The sequence below is a fragment of the Coregonus clupeaformis genome, unplaced genomic scaffold, assembly GCF_020615455.1.
Source record: "Coregonus clupeaformis isolate EN_2021a unplaced genomic scaffold, ASM2061545v1 scaf1402, whole genome shotgun sequence".
Taxonomy (NCBI): domain Eukaryota; kingdom Metazoa; phylum Chordata; class Actinopteri; order Salmoniformes; family Salmonidae; genus Coregonus; species Coregonus clupeaformis.
Genome location: NW_025534856.1, coordinates 66047 through 83011, shown reverse-complemented (window position 1 = coordinate 83011; position 16965 = coordinate 66047). Strand labels below are relative to the sequence as shown.

At 45.9% G+C, this 16965-nt stretch overlaps 1 protein-coding gene across 2 annotated transcripts in view; it reads left to right on the top strand.

Annotated features, from left to right (window-relative positions):
* The window catches only part of LOC121531517 (epidermal growth factor receptor kinase substrate 8-like protein 2), a 44654-nt gene extending 31238 nt beyond the window's left edge, over nt 1-13416 (top strand). Inside the window, exons 11-18 of one of the 2 annotated variants that reach the window (XM_045218146.1) lie at nt 2037-2205; nt 2465-2499; nt 2723-2831; nt 6624-6755; nt 9497-9569; nt 10934-11123; nt 12065-12197; nt 12401-13416. In XM_045218146.1, coding sequence (XP_045074081.1) covers nt 2037-2205; nt 2465-2499; nt 2723-2831; nt 6624-6755; nt 9497-9569; nt 10934-11123; nt 12065-12197; nt 12401-12475 — 916 coding nt within the window. In that variant the 3' untranslated portion in view covers nt 12476-13416. Of the gene's footprint in view, nt 1-2036; nt 2206-2464; nt 2500-2722; nt 2832-6623; nt 6756-9496; nt 9570-10933; nt 11124-11368; nt 11999-12064; nt 12198-12400 lie in introns of those variants that run through there. The other variant, XM_045218147.1, reaches the window with a different exon arrangement.
* Nucleotides 13417-16965: the final 3549 nt, after the last annotated feature.

The window sequence follows — 16965 nt, the reverse complement described above, 5'->3', positions numbered from 1 at the left end:
GTCAAATTCCATGTGACCGTTTAGTCACGGTAATTAGACTTCTCCAAGCTCTGATGCTGCTGATGGTCATTAGTAGCCTACCAAACTTGCTAACTGCCTGGTACTCAGCACTCTATTGTCCCTCTAATCACTCTGACATCAATGCAAATGTGATCGGAAATCAAATCAAACACTTCATGAGAGCCCGTGAGCTCAGGTTGCGCAACATTTCTAAAGGCTATGCAATAGCGTGACAAAACAGAGAGATGGCCTCTACTAAAAAGAGGAGGATCCCATCAGCTTTCTATAGGCTAGGCCTACTATATTTATTTCTCTACTTTCCTAATATTAAGCACATTGCTTCTCTTTACAACAGGAGTATAGCCTACCTGGCTGGCATGAAAATAAACCATGGGAAAAGCGTCCTCCATTCTCTATTTAAGTGCATAGATGACATATATTTTTCCCCACTGCCCATATTCCAAGACAGGTGCATGATAATGGTCCATTCTAAATCAAAACAAATTTCACACATATATTATTTAGTATATGTAAAGGCAAGATTAAATCAAGAATAGTCTGATGGGTGACAATATTAACCTATCACTTATGAATGATATATTATCACTTTTGCAACTTTTTCTAATCATAGTCCTCATGTAGCCTTGTCCATAGGCCTGTATGTTTCAATAAGGTTTGTATCACAACTAAAGTGTCCAAATAACTTCTTAAAATTAAGCCTGCTGGTAAACTGTTCAGCCTGCTGTTAAGCTGTTCAGCCTGCTGTTAAGCTGTTCAGCCTGCTGTTAAGCTGTTCAGCCTGCTGTTAAACTGTTCAGCCTGCTGTTAAACTGTTCAGCCTGCTGTTAAACTGTTCAGCCTGCTGTTAAACTGTTCAGCCTGCTGTTAAACGTTTCAGCCTGCTGTTAAGCTGTTCAGCCTGCTGTTAAACTGTTCAGCCTGCTGTTAAGCTGTTCAGCCTGCTGTTAAGCTGTTCAGCCTGCTGTTAAACGTTTCAGCCTGCTGTTAAGCTGTTCAGCCTGCTGTTAAACTGTTCAGCCTGCTGTTAAACTGTTCAGCCTGCTGTTAAGCTGTTCAGCCTGCTGTTAAGCTGTTCAGCCTGCTGTTAAGCTGTTCAGCCTGCTGTTAAGCTGTTCAGCCTGCTGTTAAGCTGTTCAGCCTGCTGTTAAGCTGTTCAGCCTGCTGTTAAGCTGTTCAGCCTGCTGGTAAACTGTTCAGCCTGCTGGTAAACTGTTCAGCCTGCTGGTAAACTGTTCAGCCTGCTGGTAAACTGTTCAGCCTGCTGTTAAGCTGTTCAGCCTGCTGTTAAGCTGTTCAGCCTGCTGTTAAACGTTTCAGCCTGCTGTTAAACTGTTCAGCCTGCTGTTAAACGTTTCAGCCTGCTGTTAAACGTTTCAGCCTGCTGTTAAACTGTTCAGCCTGCTGTTAAGCTGTTCAGCCTGCTGGTAAACTGTTCAGCCTGCTTTTAAGCTGTTCAGCCTGCTGGTAAACTGTTTAGCCTGCTGTTAAACTGTTCAGCCTGCTGTTAAGCTGTTCAGCCTGCTGGTAAACTGTTCAGCCTGCTTTTAAGCTGTTCAGCCTGCTGGTAAACTGTTTAGCCTGCTGTTAAACTGTTCAGCCTGCTGTTAAGCTGTTCAGCCTGCTGTTAAGCTGTTCAGCCTGCTGGTAAACTGTTCAGCCTGCTGGTAAACTGTTCAGCCTGCTGGTAAACTGTTCAGCCTGCTGGTAAACTGTTCAGCCTGCTGGTAAACTGTTCAGCCTGCTGGTAAACTGTTCAGCCTGCTGGTAAACTGTTCAGCCTGCTGGTAAACTGTTCAGCCTGCTGGTAAACTGTTCAGCCTGCTGTTCTAATACTTTATACGTGATTATAGACTTGTTCTCTCTGTATCAGCATTAACCCCCTGCCCCCTGCCCCTGCCCCCTGCCCCCTGCCCCCTGCCCCCTGCCCCCTGCCCCCTGCCCCCCTGCCCCTGCCCCTGCCCCCTGCCCCTGCCCCCTGCCCCCTGCCCCTGCCCCCTGCCCCCTGCCCCCTGCAGAGCGGACTGGCCGCAGGACCAGTGTGCTCCACCTTACTTCCCTACATTCAGGAACGGGTGGGAGCCCCCAGCTGAGCTGTTCAGGACCTCCCCGTGGGAGGCAGAGGGATCAGGGGAACCTCTCCTGTCCCCCATATCCAACCTCATGTCCCCCTACAACTCAGACGAGGTGTGTACACACACACACACACACACACACACACGTTTTATACTCACACATTTCTAGACTGCTGTCCATTTGATTAATTATAGTAGACTTCTCCCAGCCATCCATTGTTAGTTCGTCATTTGTTTGTTTACATTTCTTCAGTGACGCAGGTTTCAAATACTTTCTAAATTATTTAATAGAGTTCAGTGTGTTACACTAGCCAGACACATACTAGTCCATAACATCACTTTACAATGATAATAAAATCTCTCTCTTTCAGATTTCTGGAACCCAGTCTTTAAGCTCATCAAATGGGTAAGTGGATAGTACTACTACTGCGATTTTACATTACATGCTGCTATTATCATTACTAAACAAAACGTTTCTCAAATTGTTGTTATTTCTTGAGCTGCTGTAAAACTCGTACGCTGTTGTAGTATTCATACAGACCATGTAACAGACGTGTAGCTAAATCTGGGGCAATATTTGTTGTGCATGGCCCATTAGAAATAACTCATACATTTGTCTCCTGTCCAAGGTCCTACAATGTGCTGACCTCCTCGTCCCGTAAATATGCCAAGATCCGCTACCACTTTGTGGCCCGCAACGCCAACGAACTGTCAGTACTGCAGGAGGAGGTGCTAGAGGTACGCCATCTATATTATAATACTGTCAGTACTGCAGGAGGAGGTGCTAGAGGTACGCCATCTATATTATAATACTGTCAGTACTGCAGGAGGAGGTGCTAGAGACATCTATATTATAATACTGTCAGTACTGCAGGAGGAGGTGCTAGAGGTACGCCATCTATATTATAATACTGTCAGTACTGCAGGAGGAGGTGCTAGAGACATCTATATTATAATACTGTCAGTACTGCAGGAGGAGGTGCTAGAGGTACGCCATCTATATTATAATACTGTCAGTACTGCAGGAGGAGGTGCTAGAGGTACGCCATCTATATTATAATACTGTCAGTACTGCAGGAGGAGGTGCTAGAGACATCTATATTATAATACTGTCAGTACTGCAGGAGGAGGTGCTAGAGGTACGCCATCTATATTATAATACTGTCAGTACTGCAGGAGGAGGTGCTAGAGGTACGCCATCTACAGTGGGGGAAAAAAAGTATTTAGTCAGCCACCAATTGTGCAAGTTCTCCCACTTAAAAAGATGAGAGAGGGCCTGTAATTTTCATCATAGGTACACGTCAACTATGACAGGCAAAATGAGAAAAAATAATCCAGAAAATCACATTGTAGGATTTTTAATGAATTTATTTGCAAATGATGGTGGAAAATAAGTATTTGGTCAATAACAAAAAGTTTCTCAATACTTTGTTATATACCCTTTGTTGGCAATGACACAGGTCAAACGTTTTCTGTAAGTCTTCACAAGGTTTTCACACATTGTTTCTGGTATTTTGGCCCATTCCTCCATGCAGATCTCCTCTAGAGCAGTGATGTTTTGAGGCTGTCGCTGGGCAACACAGACTTTCAACTCCCCTCCAAAGATTTTCTATGGGGTTGAGATCTGGAGACTGGCTAGGCCACTCCAGGACCTTGAAATGCTTCTTACGAAGCCACTCCTTCGTTGCCCGGGCGGTGTGTTTGGGATCATTGTCATGCTGAAAGACTCAGCCACATTTCATCTTCAATGCCCTTGCTGATGGAAGGAGGTTTTCACTCAAAATCTCACGATACATGGCCCCATTCATTCTTTCCTTTACACGGATCAGTTGTCCTGGTCCCTTTGCAGAAAAACAGCCCCAAAGCATGATGTTTCCACCCCCATGTTTCACAGTAGGTATGGTGTTCGTTGGATGCAACTCAGCATTCTTTGTCCTCCAAACATGACGAGTTGAGTTTTTACCAAAAAGTTATATTTTGGTTTCATCTGACCATATGACATTCTCCCAATCCTCTTCTGGATCATCCAAATGCACTTCAGACGGGCCTGGACATGTACTGGCTTAAGCAGGGGGACACGTCTTGCACTGCAGGATTTGAGTCCCTGGCGGCGTAGTGTGTTACTGATGGTAGGCTTTGTTACTTTGGTCCCAGCTCTCTGCAGGTCATTCACTAGGTCCCCCGTGTGGTTCTGGGATTTTTGCTCACCGTTCTTGTGATCATTTTGACCCCAAGGGGTGAGATCTTGCGTGGAGCCCCAGATCGAGGGAGATTATCAGTGGTCTTGTATGTCTTCCATTTCCTAATAATTGCTCCCACAGTTGATTTCTTCAAACCAAGCTGCTTACCTATTGCAGATTCAGTCTTCCCAGCCTGGTGCAGGTCTACAATTTTGTTTCTGGTGTCCTTTGACAGCTCTTTGGTCTTGGCCATAGTGGAGTTTGGAGTGTGACTGTTTGAGGTTGTGGACAGGTGTCTTTTATACTGATAACAAGTTCAAACAGGTGCCATTAATACAGGTAACGAGTGGAGGACAGAGGAGCCTCTTAAAGAAGAAGTTACAGGTCTGTGAGAGCCAGAAATCTTGCTTGTTTGTAGGTGACCAAATACTTATTTTCCACCATAATTTGCAAATAAATTCATAAAAATCCTACGATGTGATTTTCTGGATTTTTTTCCCTCAATTTGTCTGTCATAGTTGACGTGTACCTGCGATGAAAATTACAGGCATCTCTCATCTTTTTTAAGTGGGAGAACTTGCACACATTGGTGGCTGACTAAATACTTTTTTCCCCCCACTGTATATTATAATACTGTCAGTACTGCAGGAGGAGGTGCTAGAGGTACGCCATCTATATTATAATACTGTCAGTACTGCAGGAGCAGGTGCTAGAGGTACGCCATCTATATTATAATACTGTCAGTACTGCAGGAGGAGGTGCTAGAGGTACGCCATCTATATTATAATACTGTCAGTACTGCAGGAGGAGGTGCTAGAGGTACGCCATCTATATTATAATACTGTCAGTACTGCAGGAGGAGGTGCTAGAGACATCTATATTATAATACTGTCAGTACTGCAGGAGGAGGTGCTAGAGGTACGCCATCTATATTATAATACTGTCAGTACTGCAGGAGGAGGTGCTAGAGGTACGCCATCTATATTATAATACTGTCAGTACTGCAGGAGGAGGTGCTAGAGGTACACCATCTATATTATAATACTGTCAGCCATCTGTAGCACGGGCAAAAACATGTTTTCCCAATACCTACTGTAAATTCTGGTGCTGGATCTTTGATGTTATAGTGCTATTTTGCTTCCTGTGTCCCTTGTTGACACTAGAACCGCTGTAGGTCACTGACGTTGAGTTATCTGAATGATGAGGAAGAGGGTGAAGAGGATGATTCAATTTAGAACAGTAGTAGAACTGTAGTGAGAGAGCAGGACATCAGTCAAAGAGACAAATCTGTTGCTCATGCGCACGGAAAAGGAACCAGTCTGTGGGACATGTCTATGGATGAACTCTTGTATGTCCGCGGGGCCAAACGGCGGAAAGAGCATGGATCTGGAGTCGTTATGGTAGCCTGGCCAGCAGCACGTCCAGCAGCACGTCCAGCAGCACGTCCAGCAGCACGTCCTGATCCCCCTCCCCCCAGGCACCGCAGCTCCAACTCGGGCGAAAAAGAAGACAGGTGCACACGAAACAAGGACCATGAAAACTGTTTGCAGTGCAACCGATTTGTTTGTGGAGCTTGCTTGAAAATAGGGGTGTCAATAATTTTGACCCCTACCTTTTTGAGAAATGACTTGTTAAACAAAATCTCTTTCTCTGAGCAATTGTTGTATTATAAAATAATATAATTTGCCCTTTTTTTTCTGTAAACAATATAGCTCAGTATGTTAATGTTTTATTTGATAGTCATTGACCCCCAGGCCCTTTATGGAGTGGCTGCTAGCTGATGTGTTTGATAGTGATCACTTGAGTCTGCCACTATTTTGGGCAAAGTGAGAATTGAGACGATGTGCACTTGCATCCCAACTGACTTTGTTAAGATGGATTTGTCTGTGAGTCATGCCATGGCCTGAGATGTCACACAATGACATGTCTAGCGTGGGGTTAACAGTATTTGTCATATGGCTAGAGGGAGTTATTATGGCATCCATTGAATTGTGATGCAGAGCTTGGATATTACAGTATGTTAGTTTCAGATAAAGAAAATAAAAAAAAACATGCTAAATGGTATATTATTATTGTTATGATCATTTAGGTCCTGCAGGTGTTAGAGGATGATCAACTGGAGTCAATAAAGGTCAACAAGGGTCAAAGGTCATGGTTGTGACATGTCATTGTGGCCCTGCAGGTGTTAGAGGATGATCAACTGGAGTCAATAAAGGTCAACAAGGGTCAAAGGTCATGGTTGTGACATGTCATTGTGGCCCTGCAGGTGTTAGAGGATGATCAACTGGAGTCAATAAAGGTCAACAAGGGTCAAAGGTCATGGTTGTGACATGTCATTGTGGCCCTGCAGGTGTTAGAGGACAATAAACAGTGGTGGAAGCTGAGGAACAGGAGTGGCCAGTCAGGATACGTCCCCTACAACATCCTGGACGTGGTCAAACTGGAAGAACCACATGGCATGGCTGAACCACTCTATAGCCAGGTAACATTATACACACACACACACATTATACACACAACATCCGCACTGAGCTAAATTGTAGAACTGCCGCTTTCAAGGAGCAGGACTCTAACCCGGTCACTTATAAGAAATCCCGCTATGCCCTCCGACGAACCATCAAACAGGCAAAGAGTCAATACAGGACTAAGATTGAATCGTACTACACCGGCTCCGACGCTCGTCGGATGTGGCAGGGCTTCAAAACTATTACAGACTACAAAGGGAAGCATAGCCGCGAGCTTCCCAGTGACACAAGCCTACCAGACGAGCTAAACCACTTCTATGCTCGCTTCGAGGCAAGCAACACTGACGCATGCATGAGAGCACCAGCTGTTCCGGATGACTATGTGATCACGCTCTCCGTAGCCGATGTGAGTAAGACCTTTAAACAGGCCAACATTCACAAGGCCGCAGGGCCAGACGGATTTCCAGGAAAGTGTACTCCGAGCATGCGCTGACCAACTAGCAAGTGTCTTCACTGACATTTTCAACATGTCCCTGACTGAGTCTGTAATACCAACATGTTTCAAGCAGACCACCATAGTCCCTGTGCCCAAGAACACTACATTTTACATTTACATTTTAGTCATTTAGCAGACGCTCTTATCCAGAGCGACTTACAGAAGCAATTAGGGTTAAGTGCCTTGCTCAAGGGCACATCGACAGATTTTTCACCTAGTCGGCTCGGGGATTAGAACCAGCGACCTTTCGGTTACTGGCACAACGCTCTTACCCACTAAGCTACCTGCCGCCATCCTAAGATAACCTTCCTAAATGACTACAGACCCGTAGCACTCATGTCTGTAGCCATGAAGTGCTTTGAAAGGCTGGTCATGGCTCACATTAACACCATTATCCCAGAAACCCTAGACCCACTCCAATTTGCATACCGCCCCAACAGATCCACAGATGATGCAATCTCTATTGCACTCCACACTGCCCTTTCCCACCTAGACAAAAGGAACACCTACATGAGAATGCTATTCATTGACTACAGCTCATCGTTCAACACCATAGTGCCCTCAAAGCTCATCACTAAGCTAAGGACCCTGGGACTAAACACCTCCCTCTGCAACTGGATCCTGGACTTCCTGACGGGCCGCCCCAGGTGGTAAGGGTAGGTAACAACACATCTGCCACGCTGATCCTCAACATGGGGGCCCCTCAGGGGTGCGTGCTCAGTCCCCTCCTGTACTCCCTGTTCACCCATGACTGCATGGCCAGGCACGACTCCAACACCATCATTACGTTTGTCGATGACACAACAGTGGTAGGCCTGATCACCGACAACGATGAGACAGCCTTTAGGGAGGAGGTCAGAGACCTGGCAGTGTGGTGCCAGGATAACAACCTCTCCCTCAACATGAGGAGATGATTGGGAACTACAGGAAAAAAAAGAGGACCGAGCACGCCACCATTCTCATCGACAGGGCTGTAGTGGAACAGGTTGAGAGCTTCAAGTTCCTTGGTGTCCACATCACCAACAAACTATCATGGTCTGAACACACCAAGACAGTTGTGAAGAGGGCACGACAAAACCTATTCCCCCTCAGGAGACTGAAAAGATTTGGCATGGGTCATCAGATCCTCAAAAAGTTATACAGCTGCACCATCGAGAGCATCCTGACTGGTGGCAACTGCTCGGCTTCCGACCGCAAGGCTCTACAGAGGGTAGTGCTTACGGCCCAGTACATCACTGGGGCCAAGCTTCCTGCCATCCAGGACCTCTACACCAGGCGGTGTCAGAGGAAGGCCCTAAAAATTGTCAGACTCCAGCCACCCTAATCATAGACTGTTCTCTCTGCTACTGCGTCTAGGTCCAAAAGGCTCCTTAACAGCTTCTACCTCCAAGCCATAAGACTCCTGAACATTTAATCAAATGGCTACCCGGACTATTTGCATTGCCCCCCTCTTTTACGCTGCTGCTACTCTGTTTATTATCTATGCATAGTCACTTTAACTCTACCCACATGTACATATTACCCCAATTACCTCGACTAACCGGTGCCCCCCGCACATTGACTCTGTACCGGTATTATTTGCATTGTACCGGTTCCCGCTGTATATAGCCTCGCTACTGTTATTTTACTGCTGCTCTTTTATTATTTTTATTATTTTTATTATTTATTTTTTACTTATAATTTTTTTACTTAACACTTATTTTTCTTAGAACTGCATTGTTGGTTAAGGGCTTGTCAGTAAGCATTTCACTGTAAGGTACCTGTTGTATTCGGATAATGTGACAAATAATATTTTATTTTATTTGACTGTACCACCTACCAATACATCCTGTAAACCATTTGAATACATTATGGAACATTATCAAACATATTGGAATGATGAACCTGTTCTCCGTGACAATATCCTTCCATGTTTGACATTATGTAAGTGCTTTTAGCATCTGGAAAAGCATTATATATTTGGGCTCCCGAGTGGCGCAGCGGTCTAAGACACTGCATCTCAGTGCTTGAGGCGTCACTACAGACCCTGGTTCGATTCCAGGCTGTATCACAACCGGCCGTGGTTGGGAGTCCCATTGGGCGGCGCACAATTGGCCCAGCGTCGTCCGGGTTTGGCCGGTGAAGGGCGTCATTGTAAATAAGAATTTGTTCTTAACTGACTTGCCTAGTTAAATAAAAAATGAAAAAATATATATATAAATCCAATAAATTCATTAATTATTAACTTTCACGTGTCTTTCTTTTGTCTCTGTGTGTCACCAGCTCTACAGCCCTACCTCTCCCTCCAGCCCTCTAGGTAGAGGGGAGAGCTTTGACATGGGCCGCTTCAAAGAATGTGAGTCTCCATAGCTTTTATTTACTACTAAACAATCTAGATAACTGCTTATCTTATCTGAGCTATCAGAGCTATCTTAGCTCAAGGCTTTTATGAGTTTCATCATCTTAGCTAAGAGGACCTCAGCACTTATAGATGAGCAGGAATACCTCCTAAACAGGAATACCTCCTAAACAGGAATCTCTCTCTCTCTCTCTCTCTCTCTCTCTCTCTCTCTCTCTCTCTCTCTCTCTCTCTCTCTCTCTCTCTCTCTCTCTCTCTCTCTCTCTCTCTCTCTCTGTCTCTCTCTCTCTCTCCCTCGCTCTCTCCCTCGCTCTCTCTCTCTCCCTCTCCCTCTCCCTCTCCCTCTCTCCCTCTCCCTCTCTCTCTCTCTCTCTCTCTCTCTCTCTCTCTCTCTGTCTCTCTCTCTCTGTCTCTCTCTCTCTGTCTCTCTCTCTCTCTCTCTCTCTCTCTCTCTCTCTCTCTCTCTCTCTCTCTCTCTCTCTCTCTCTCTCTCTCTCTCTGCCTCTTTCTCTCTCTCTCTCTACCTCTCTCTCTCTCTCTACCTCTGTCTCTCTCTCTGCCTCTCTCTCTCTCTGTCTCTCTCTCTCTCTCTCTCTCTCTCTCTCTCTCTCTCTCTCTCTCTCTCTCTCTCTCTCTCTGTCTCTGTCTCTGTCTCTCTCTCTCTCTACCTCTCTCTCTCTCTCTACCTCTGTCTCTCTCTCTGTCTCTCTCTCTCTCTCTCTCTCTCTCTCTCTCTCTCTCTGTCTCTGTCTCTGTCTCTGTCTCTCTCTCTCTCTGTCCCCCTCTCTCCCTCTCTCTGTCTCTCTCTCTCTCTCTCTCTCTCTCTCTCTCTCTCTCTCTCTCTCTCTCTCTCTCTCTCTCTCTCTCTCTCTCTCTCTCTCTCTCTCTCTCTCTCTCTCTCTCTCTCTCTCTCTCTCTCTCTCTCTCTCTCTCTCTCTCTCTCTCTCTCTTCTCTCTCTCCCCTCTCTCTCTCTCTCTCTCTCTCTCTCTCTCTCTCTCTCTCTCTCTCTCTCTCTCTCTCTCTCTCTCTCTCTCTCTCTCTCTCTCTCTCTCTCTCTCTCTCTCTCTCTCTCTCCCTCTCTCTCTCTCTCTCTCTCTCTCTCTCTCTCTCTCTCTCTCTCTCTCTCTCTCTCTCTCTCCCTTTCTCTCTCCCTCTCTCTCTCTCTCTCTGTCTCTCTCTCTCTCTCCCTCTCTGTCTCTCTCTCTTTCTCTCTCTCTCTGTCTCTCTCTCTCTCGCTCTCTCTCCCCCTTTCTCTCTCTCTCTCTCTCTCTCTGTCTCTCTCTCTCTCTGTCTCCCTCTCTCTCTCTCCCTGTTTGTCTTTCTGTCTCTCCCTCCCTCCCCCTCTCCTCCCCTCCCCCAGCTCGGACACACCAGATGGATGAGGTGAATGATGAGTTGTTGAAGAGGATCACTAGTAATAAGTCTCAGACTCCAGCCCGTAACTTCAGGGTGGAGCGCCCCTCGGGCAGCAGCAGCACTGCTCCTCTCACCTTAGACTCCAGCCCACTGCAGGTCACCGCCTGGCTCAATGCCAGGGGATTCTCTAAACCGTGAGTCACCGTGCTTGGCTGTGTGTGAAAAAGACACGATATACACATTTTGGGGGAGGAACAAATAGTAACTTTGGAGGTGACTATTTGAATACAGATCCCCAAAAAAGTACAACTTTTTTTAACTATTTGAATAAAGAGCTCAGAAAGTAACTACTTTTTAAAACGATTTGATATAATAAACTACAAAATACAACTATTTCCTGCCCAGGTCTTATGGTTAATGTAGTCTCTGTTCCCTACAGGACGGTGGAGTGTCTGGGTATAGAGCATTATGGGTAATGTAGTCTCTGTTCCCTACAGGACGGTGGAGTGTCTGGGTATAGAGCATTATGGGTAATGTAGTCTCTGTTCCCTACAGGATGGTGGAGTGTCTGGGTGTAGAGCATTATGGGTAATGTAGTCTCTGTTCCCTACAGGACGGTGGAGTGTCTGGGTATAGAGCATTATGGGTAATGTAGTCTCTGTTCCCTACAGGATGGTGGAGTGTCTGGGTGTAGAGCATTATGGGTAATGTAGTCTCTGTTCCCTACAGGATGGTGGAGTGTCTGGGTGTAGAGCATTATGGGTAATGTAGTCTCTGTTCCCTACAGGACGTTGGAGTGTCTGGGTATAGAGCATATTGGGTAATGTAGTCTCTGTTCCCTACAGGATGGTGGAGTGTCTGGGTATAGAGCATTATGGGTAATGTAGTCTCTGTTCCCTACAGGACGGTGGAGTGTCTGGGTATAGAGCATAATGGGTAATGTAGTCTCTGTTCCCTACAGGACGGTGGAGTGTCTGGGTATAGAGCATTATGGGTAATGTAGTCTCTGTTCCCTACAGCACGGTGGAGTGCCTGGGCATAGAGCATTATGGGTAATGTAGTCTCTGTTCCCTACAGGACAGTGGAGTGCCTGGGTGTAGAGCATTATGGGTAATGTAGTCTCTGTTCCCTACAGGACAGTGGAGTGCCTGGGCAACCTGACCGGTGCTCAGCTCTTCTCTCTGAACAAGGAGGAACTGAAGGCAGTGTGTGGAGACGAGGGCTCCAGGGTCTACAGCCAGACCACCGTGCAGAAATCCCAGCTGGAGGTCTGTATCACAGACACGCAGGCACAGACACAGGCACAGACACGTTAAACAGCATTCTAAGGCAATTCACTTTATTCACCCAAGGAAATAACTGAATCTGATGTTGTTAAGACTGAAATAGTCGTCCAACAGGCTAACATGTTTAGTGCCTTTAGATGTTTACAGATGAACAACTAAACTAAACCCTGTACATCTATTTCTAGAAGAGCAGTGGGGATTCAGAGCTCCAGGAGATCATGAGACGACGACAAGAGAAGATCGATGCCGGGAAAGACTGATCTGGGCATGCTTACTGTCAACCAATCACAGCTCAGCATGGCTGGTCACCATAACAACCCTCTCTAGGACCAACCAACCAGAAGCCTTCCCCTCCTACAGTGCCCACCCTTTCACCAACCAACTGATTTTTATCAGACAATCAACAGTTCATATTGGTATTTACTATAAATGTTAAATACATTTTTTTAAATATATATATATTTTATTGTTAGTGAATGTGTAGGTTTACCTTTTTTCTTCAATGATGTTCTCTGGTAATAATGACTTTTGCTTTTTGATGCTTTGCCAGACAATGTTTCTAACTTTGTATAGTGGTGAGAGATCATATTAATTTACAGGTATAGTGGTGACAGCGAATGGTTTGTGCATCTGTGTGTGCGTGAGTGACTGATGGCTGTATGAGACTGATGGCTGTATGTGACTGATGGCTGTATGTGACTGATGGCTGTATGTGACTGATGGCTGTATGAGAATGATGGCTGTATGTGACTGATGGCTGTATGTGACTGATGGCTGTATGAGAATGATGGCTGTATGAGACTGATGGCTGTATGAGACTGATGGCTGTATGAGACTGATGGCTGTATGTGTGTCCTTGTTTTATTTCCAGGGATTTCTTGAAGAAATGTTTTAGTGAAATCAAATCCATAAGGTCCTCAATGTATATTGTCAAATTGGTTGTTATTGTTCACATATCTGATTATACTACAGTGTATTATAATGCTACATACTGTTTACTACATAATGCTACATTGTAGTTTTGAGCAGTCTGCAATCCATTCTCATATCCAGTCACACTGTCCATACTGCATTATATCCTCTAACTATTGCCTCCATGTGCCACAGTCTATATGAAGTATGCTTTATATTGACAAATTCTTCCAATCATATTTCTGTTCTGTGTTTATTCCTCCAATAATAAACCCAAAATTCAATCTGATCAGTCTTTGTGGAAAACGCTCCTTTTAAAGTCAATGTTTTACGTGGATCTACTGATGATCGTATTGAATTCCATCCTTAGGTTAGAGATTGTAGTCATATTACCGGTGGGGCAATCCAATCCTGTTCACGCTCATGTAATGGAGTTAAGAACTCACTCCACAGCTAGCTTGAAATGTTGCAGATGGGGCCATCCAATCAGTACCTAATGGGGGGATGGGGCCATCCAATCAGTACCTAATGGGTGGATGGGGCCATCCAATCAGTACCTAATGGGTGGATGGGGCCATCCAATCAGTACCTAATGGGTGGATGGGGCCATCCAATCAGTACCTAATGGGGGGATGGGGCCATCCAATCAGTACCTAATGGGTGGATGGGGCCATCCAATCAGTACCTAATGGGGGATGGGGCCATCCAATCAGTACCTAATGGGGGGATGGGGCCATCCAATCAGTACCTAATGGGTGGATGGGGCCATCCAATCAGTACCTAATGGGTGGATGGGGCCATCCAATCAGTACCTAATGGGTGGCTGGGGCCATCCAATCAGTACCTAATGGGTGGCTGGGGCCATCCAATCAGTACCTAATGGGTGGCTGGGGCCATCCAATCAGTACCTAATGGGTGGCTGGGGCCATCCAATCAGTACCTAATGGGTGGATGGGGCCATCCAATCAGTACCTAATGGGTGGATGGGGCCATCCAATCAGTACCTAATGGGTGGCTCAACCCGTTGGTAGGTTGTCAAGGAGGGCGGTCAGGTGTGTTGAGGTCAGAGGATCATTGGTTGGAGCCCAGTATGGGGCAGTCAGCCGGTGGAGGAAACTACGCTGTTGGCAACACACTGACCCCCGTTACAGTGGAGGAAGCTAAGCTGTTGGCAGCTTACTGACCCCCGTTACAGCGGAGGAAGCTAAGCTGTTGGCAGCTTACTGACCCCCGTTACAGCGGAGGAAGCTAAGCTGTTGGCAGCTTACTGACCCCCCGTTACAGCGGAGGAAGCTAAGCTGTTGGCAGCTTACTGACCCCCGTTACAGCGGAGGAAGCTAAGCTGTTGGCAGCTTACTGACCCCGTTACAGCGGAGGAAGCTAAGCTGTTGGCAGCTTACTGACCCCCGTTACAGCGGAGGAAGCTAAGCTGTTGGCAGCTTACTGACCCCCGTTACAGCGGAGGAAGCTAAGCTGTTGGCAGCTTACTGACCCCCGTTACAGCGGAGGAAGCTAAGCTGTTGGCAGCTTACTGACCCCGTTACAGCGAGGAAGCTAAGCTGTTGGCAGCTTACTGACCCCCGTTACAGCGGAGGAAGCTAAGCTGTTGGCAGCTTACTGACCCCCGTTACAGCGGAGGAAGCTAAGCTGTTGGCAGCTTACTGACCCCCGTTACAGTGGAGGAAGCTAAGCTGTTGGCAGCTTACTGACCCCTGTAGTAGAAATTCTATAGGAAGAGAGACTGCAGATTCTTTCCAACAACAACTTTATTATAAGATTAGCAAAAATGGAGCAGTCCAACAATCCACTCACAGTGCCCAGTCCAATGAACAGAGTTGGCTTTCTCCTTTTATAGAAAGTACATCCTCTAATGTAGCTCAGTTGGTAGAGCATGGCGCTTGCAACGCCAGGGTTGTGGGTTCGTTTCCCACGGGGGGCCAGTATGAAAATGTATGCACTCACTAACTGTAAGTGGCTCTGGATAAGAGCGTCTGCTAAATGACTCACTAACTGTAAGTGGCTCTGGATAAGAGCGTCTGCTAAATGACTCACTAACTGTAAGTGGCTCTGGATAAGAGCGTCTGATAAATGACTCACTAACTGTAAGTGGCTCTGGATAAGAGCGTCTGCTAAATGACTCACTAACTGTAAGTGGCTCTGGATAAGAGCGTCTGCTAAATGACTCACTAACTGTAAGTGGCTCTGGATAAGAGCGTCTGCTAAATGACTCACTAACTGTAAGTGGCTCTGGATAAGAGCGTCTGCTAAATGACTCACTAACTGTAAGTGGCTCTGGATAAGAGTGTCTGCTAAATGACTCACTAACTGTAAGTGGCTCTGGATAAGAGCGTTCTGCTAAATGACTCACTAACTGTAAGTGGCTCTGGATAAGAGCGTCTGCTAAATGACTCACTACTGTAAGTGGCTCTGGATAAGAGCGTCTGCTAAATGACTCACTACTGTAAATGTAATCTATGTACATCGTATTATCTATGTGACAGACGTGCAGAAACGGGGCCTGGGAACAGAGTTGTACCATTCTCTGTTCCTCCCTGCATTCCTGCCGATCGTAAACACAGGAAGTAACATACTGCGGTCGGACCCAAACGGCTCATTAATTTGTACGCTCAGATTAATGACTAAGTCACACAAGACAAGTTTGTATCAGTAAAAAATAATAGCATATAACAATGGACAATATTTAAGTAAAAAACAGAATAGTATGTCTAATTAAACAGTATAGTATGTAATTAATATTAATTTCCCCCACACCCCCATTACAGAGGAGGAAGCTAAGGTGTCGTTAGCACAGTGACCCCCATTACAGAGGAGGAAGCTAAGGTGTCGTTAGCACAGTGACCCCCATTACAGAGGAGGAAGCTAAGGTGTCGTTAGCACAGTGACCCCCATTACAGAGGAGGAAGCTAAGGTGTCGTTAGCACAGTGACCCCCATTACAGTGGAGGAAGCTAAGGTGTCGTTAGCACAGTGACCCCCATTACAGTGGAGGAAGCTAAGCTGTTGGCAGCTTACTGACCCCCGTTACAGTGGAGGAAGCTAAGCTGTTGGCAGCTTACTGACCCCCGTTACAGTGGAGGAAGCTAAGCTGTTGGCAGAGCGTCTGCTAAATGACTCACTAACTGGAAGTGTCTCTGGATAAGAGCGTCTGCTAAATGACTCACTAACTGTAAGTGGCTCTGGATAAGAGCGTCTGCTAAATGACTCACCACTAGGCGGCCTCCGATAAGAGCCGCCTTTAAATGACTCACTAACTGTAAGTGGCTCTGGATAAGAGCGTCTGCTAAATGACTCACTAACTGTAAGTGGCTCTGGATAAGAGCGTCTGCTAAATGACTCCCATTACAGTGGAGGAAGCTAAGGTGTCATTAGCACACTGACCCCCATAACACTCACAAGCTCTGAGAATGTACTGTGCCTTCGGAAAGTATTCAGACCCCTCGACTTTTTCCACATTTTGTTACGTTACAGCCGTATTCTAAAATGGATTCAATTGTTTTTTCCCCCTCAATCTAGACACAATACCCCATAATGACAAAGCAAAAACAGGTTTTTAGAAATGTTAGTAAATATATAATTAAAAAAATACAGAAATATCACATTTACATAAGTATTCAGGCCCTTTACTCAGTACTTTGTTGAAGCACCTTTGGCAGCGATTACAGCCTCGAGTCTCCTTGGGTATGACATTTTTTACATTTTTACATTTTACATTATTTAGCAGACGCTCTCATCCAGAGCGACTTACAGTTAGTGCATACATTCTTCTTTTTTTTTTTTTTTCATACTGGCCCCCCGTGGGAATCGAACCCACAACCCTG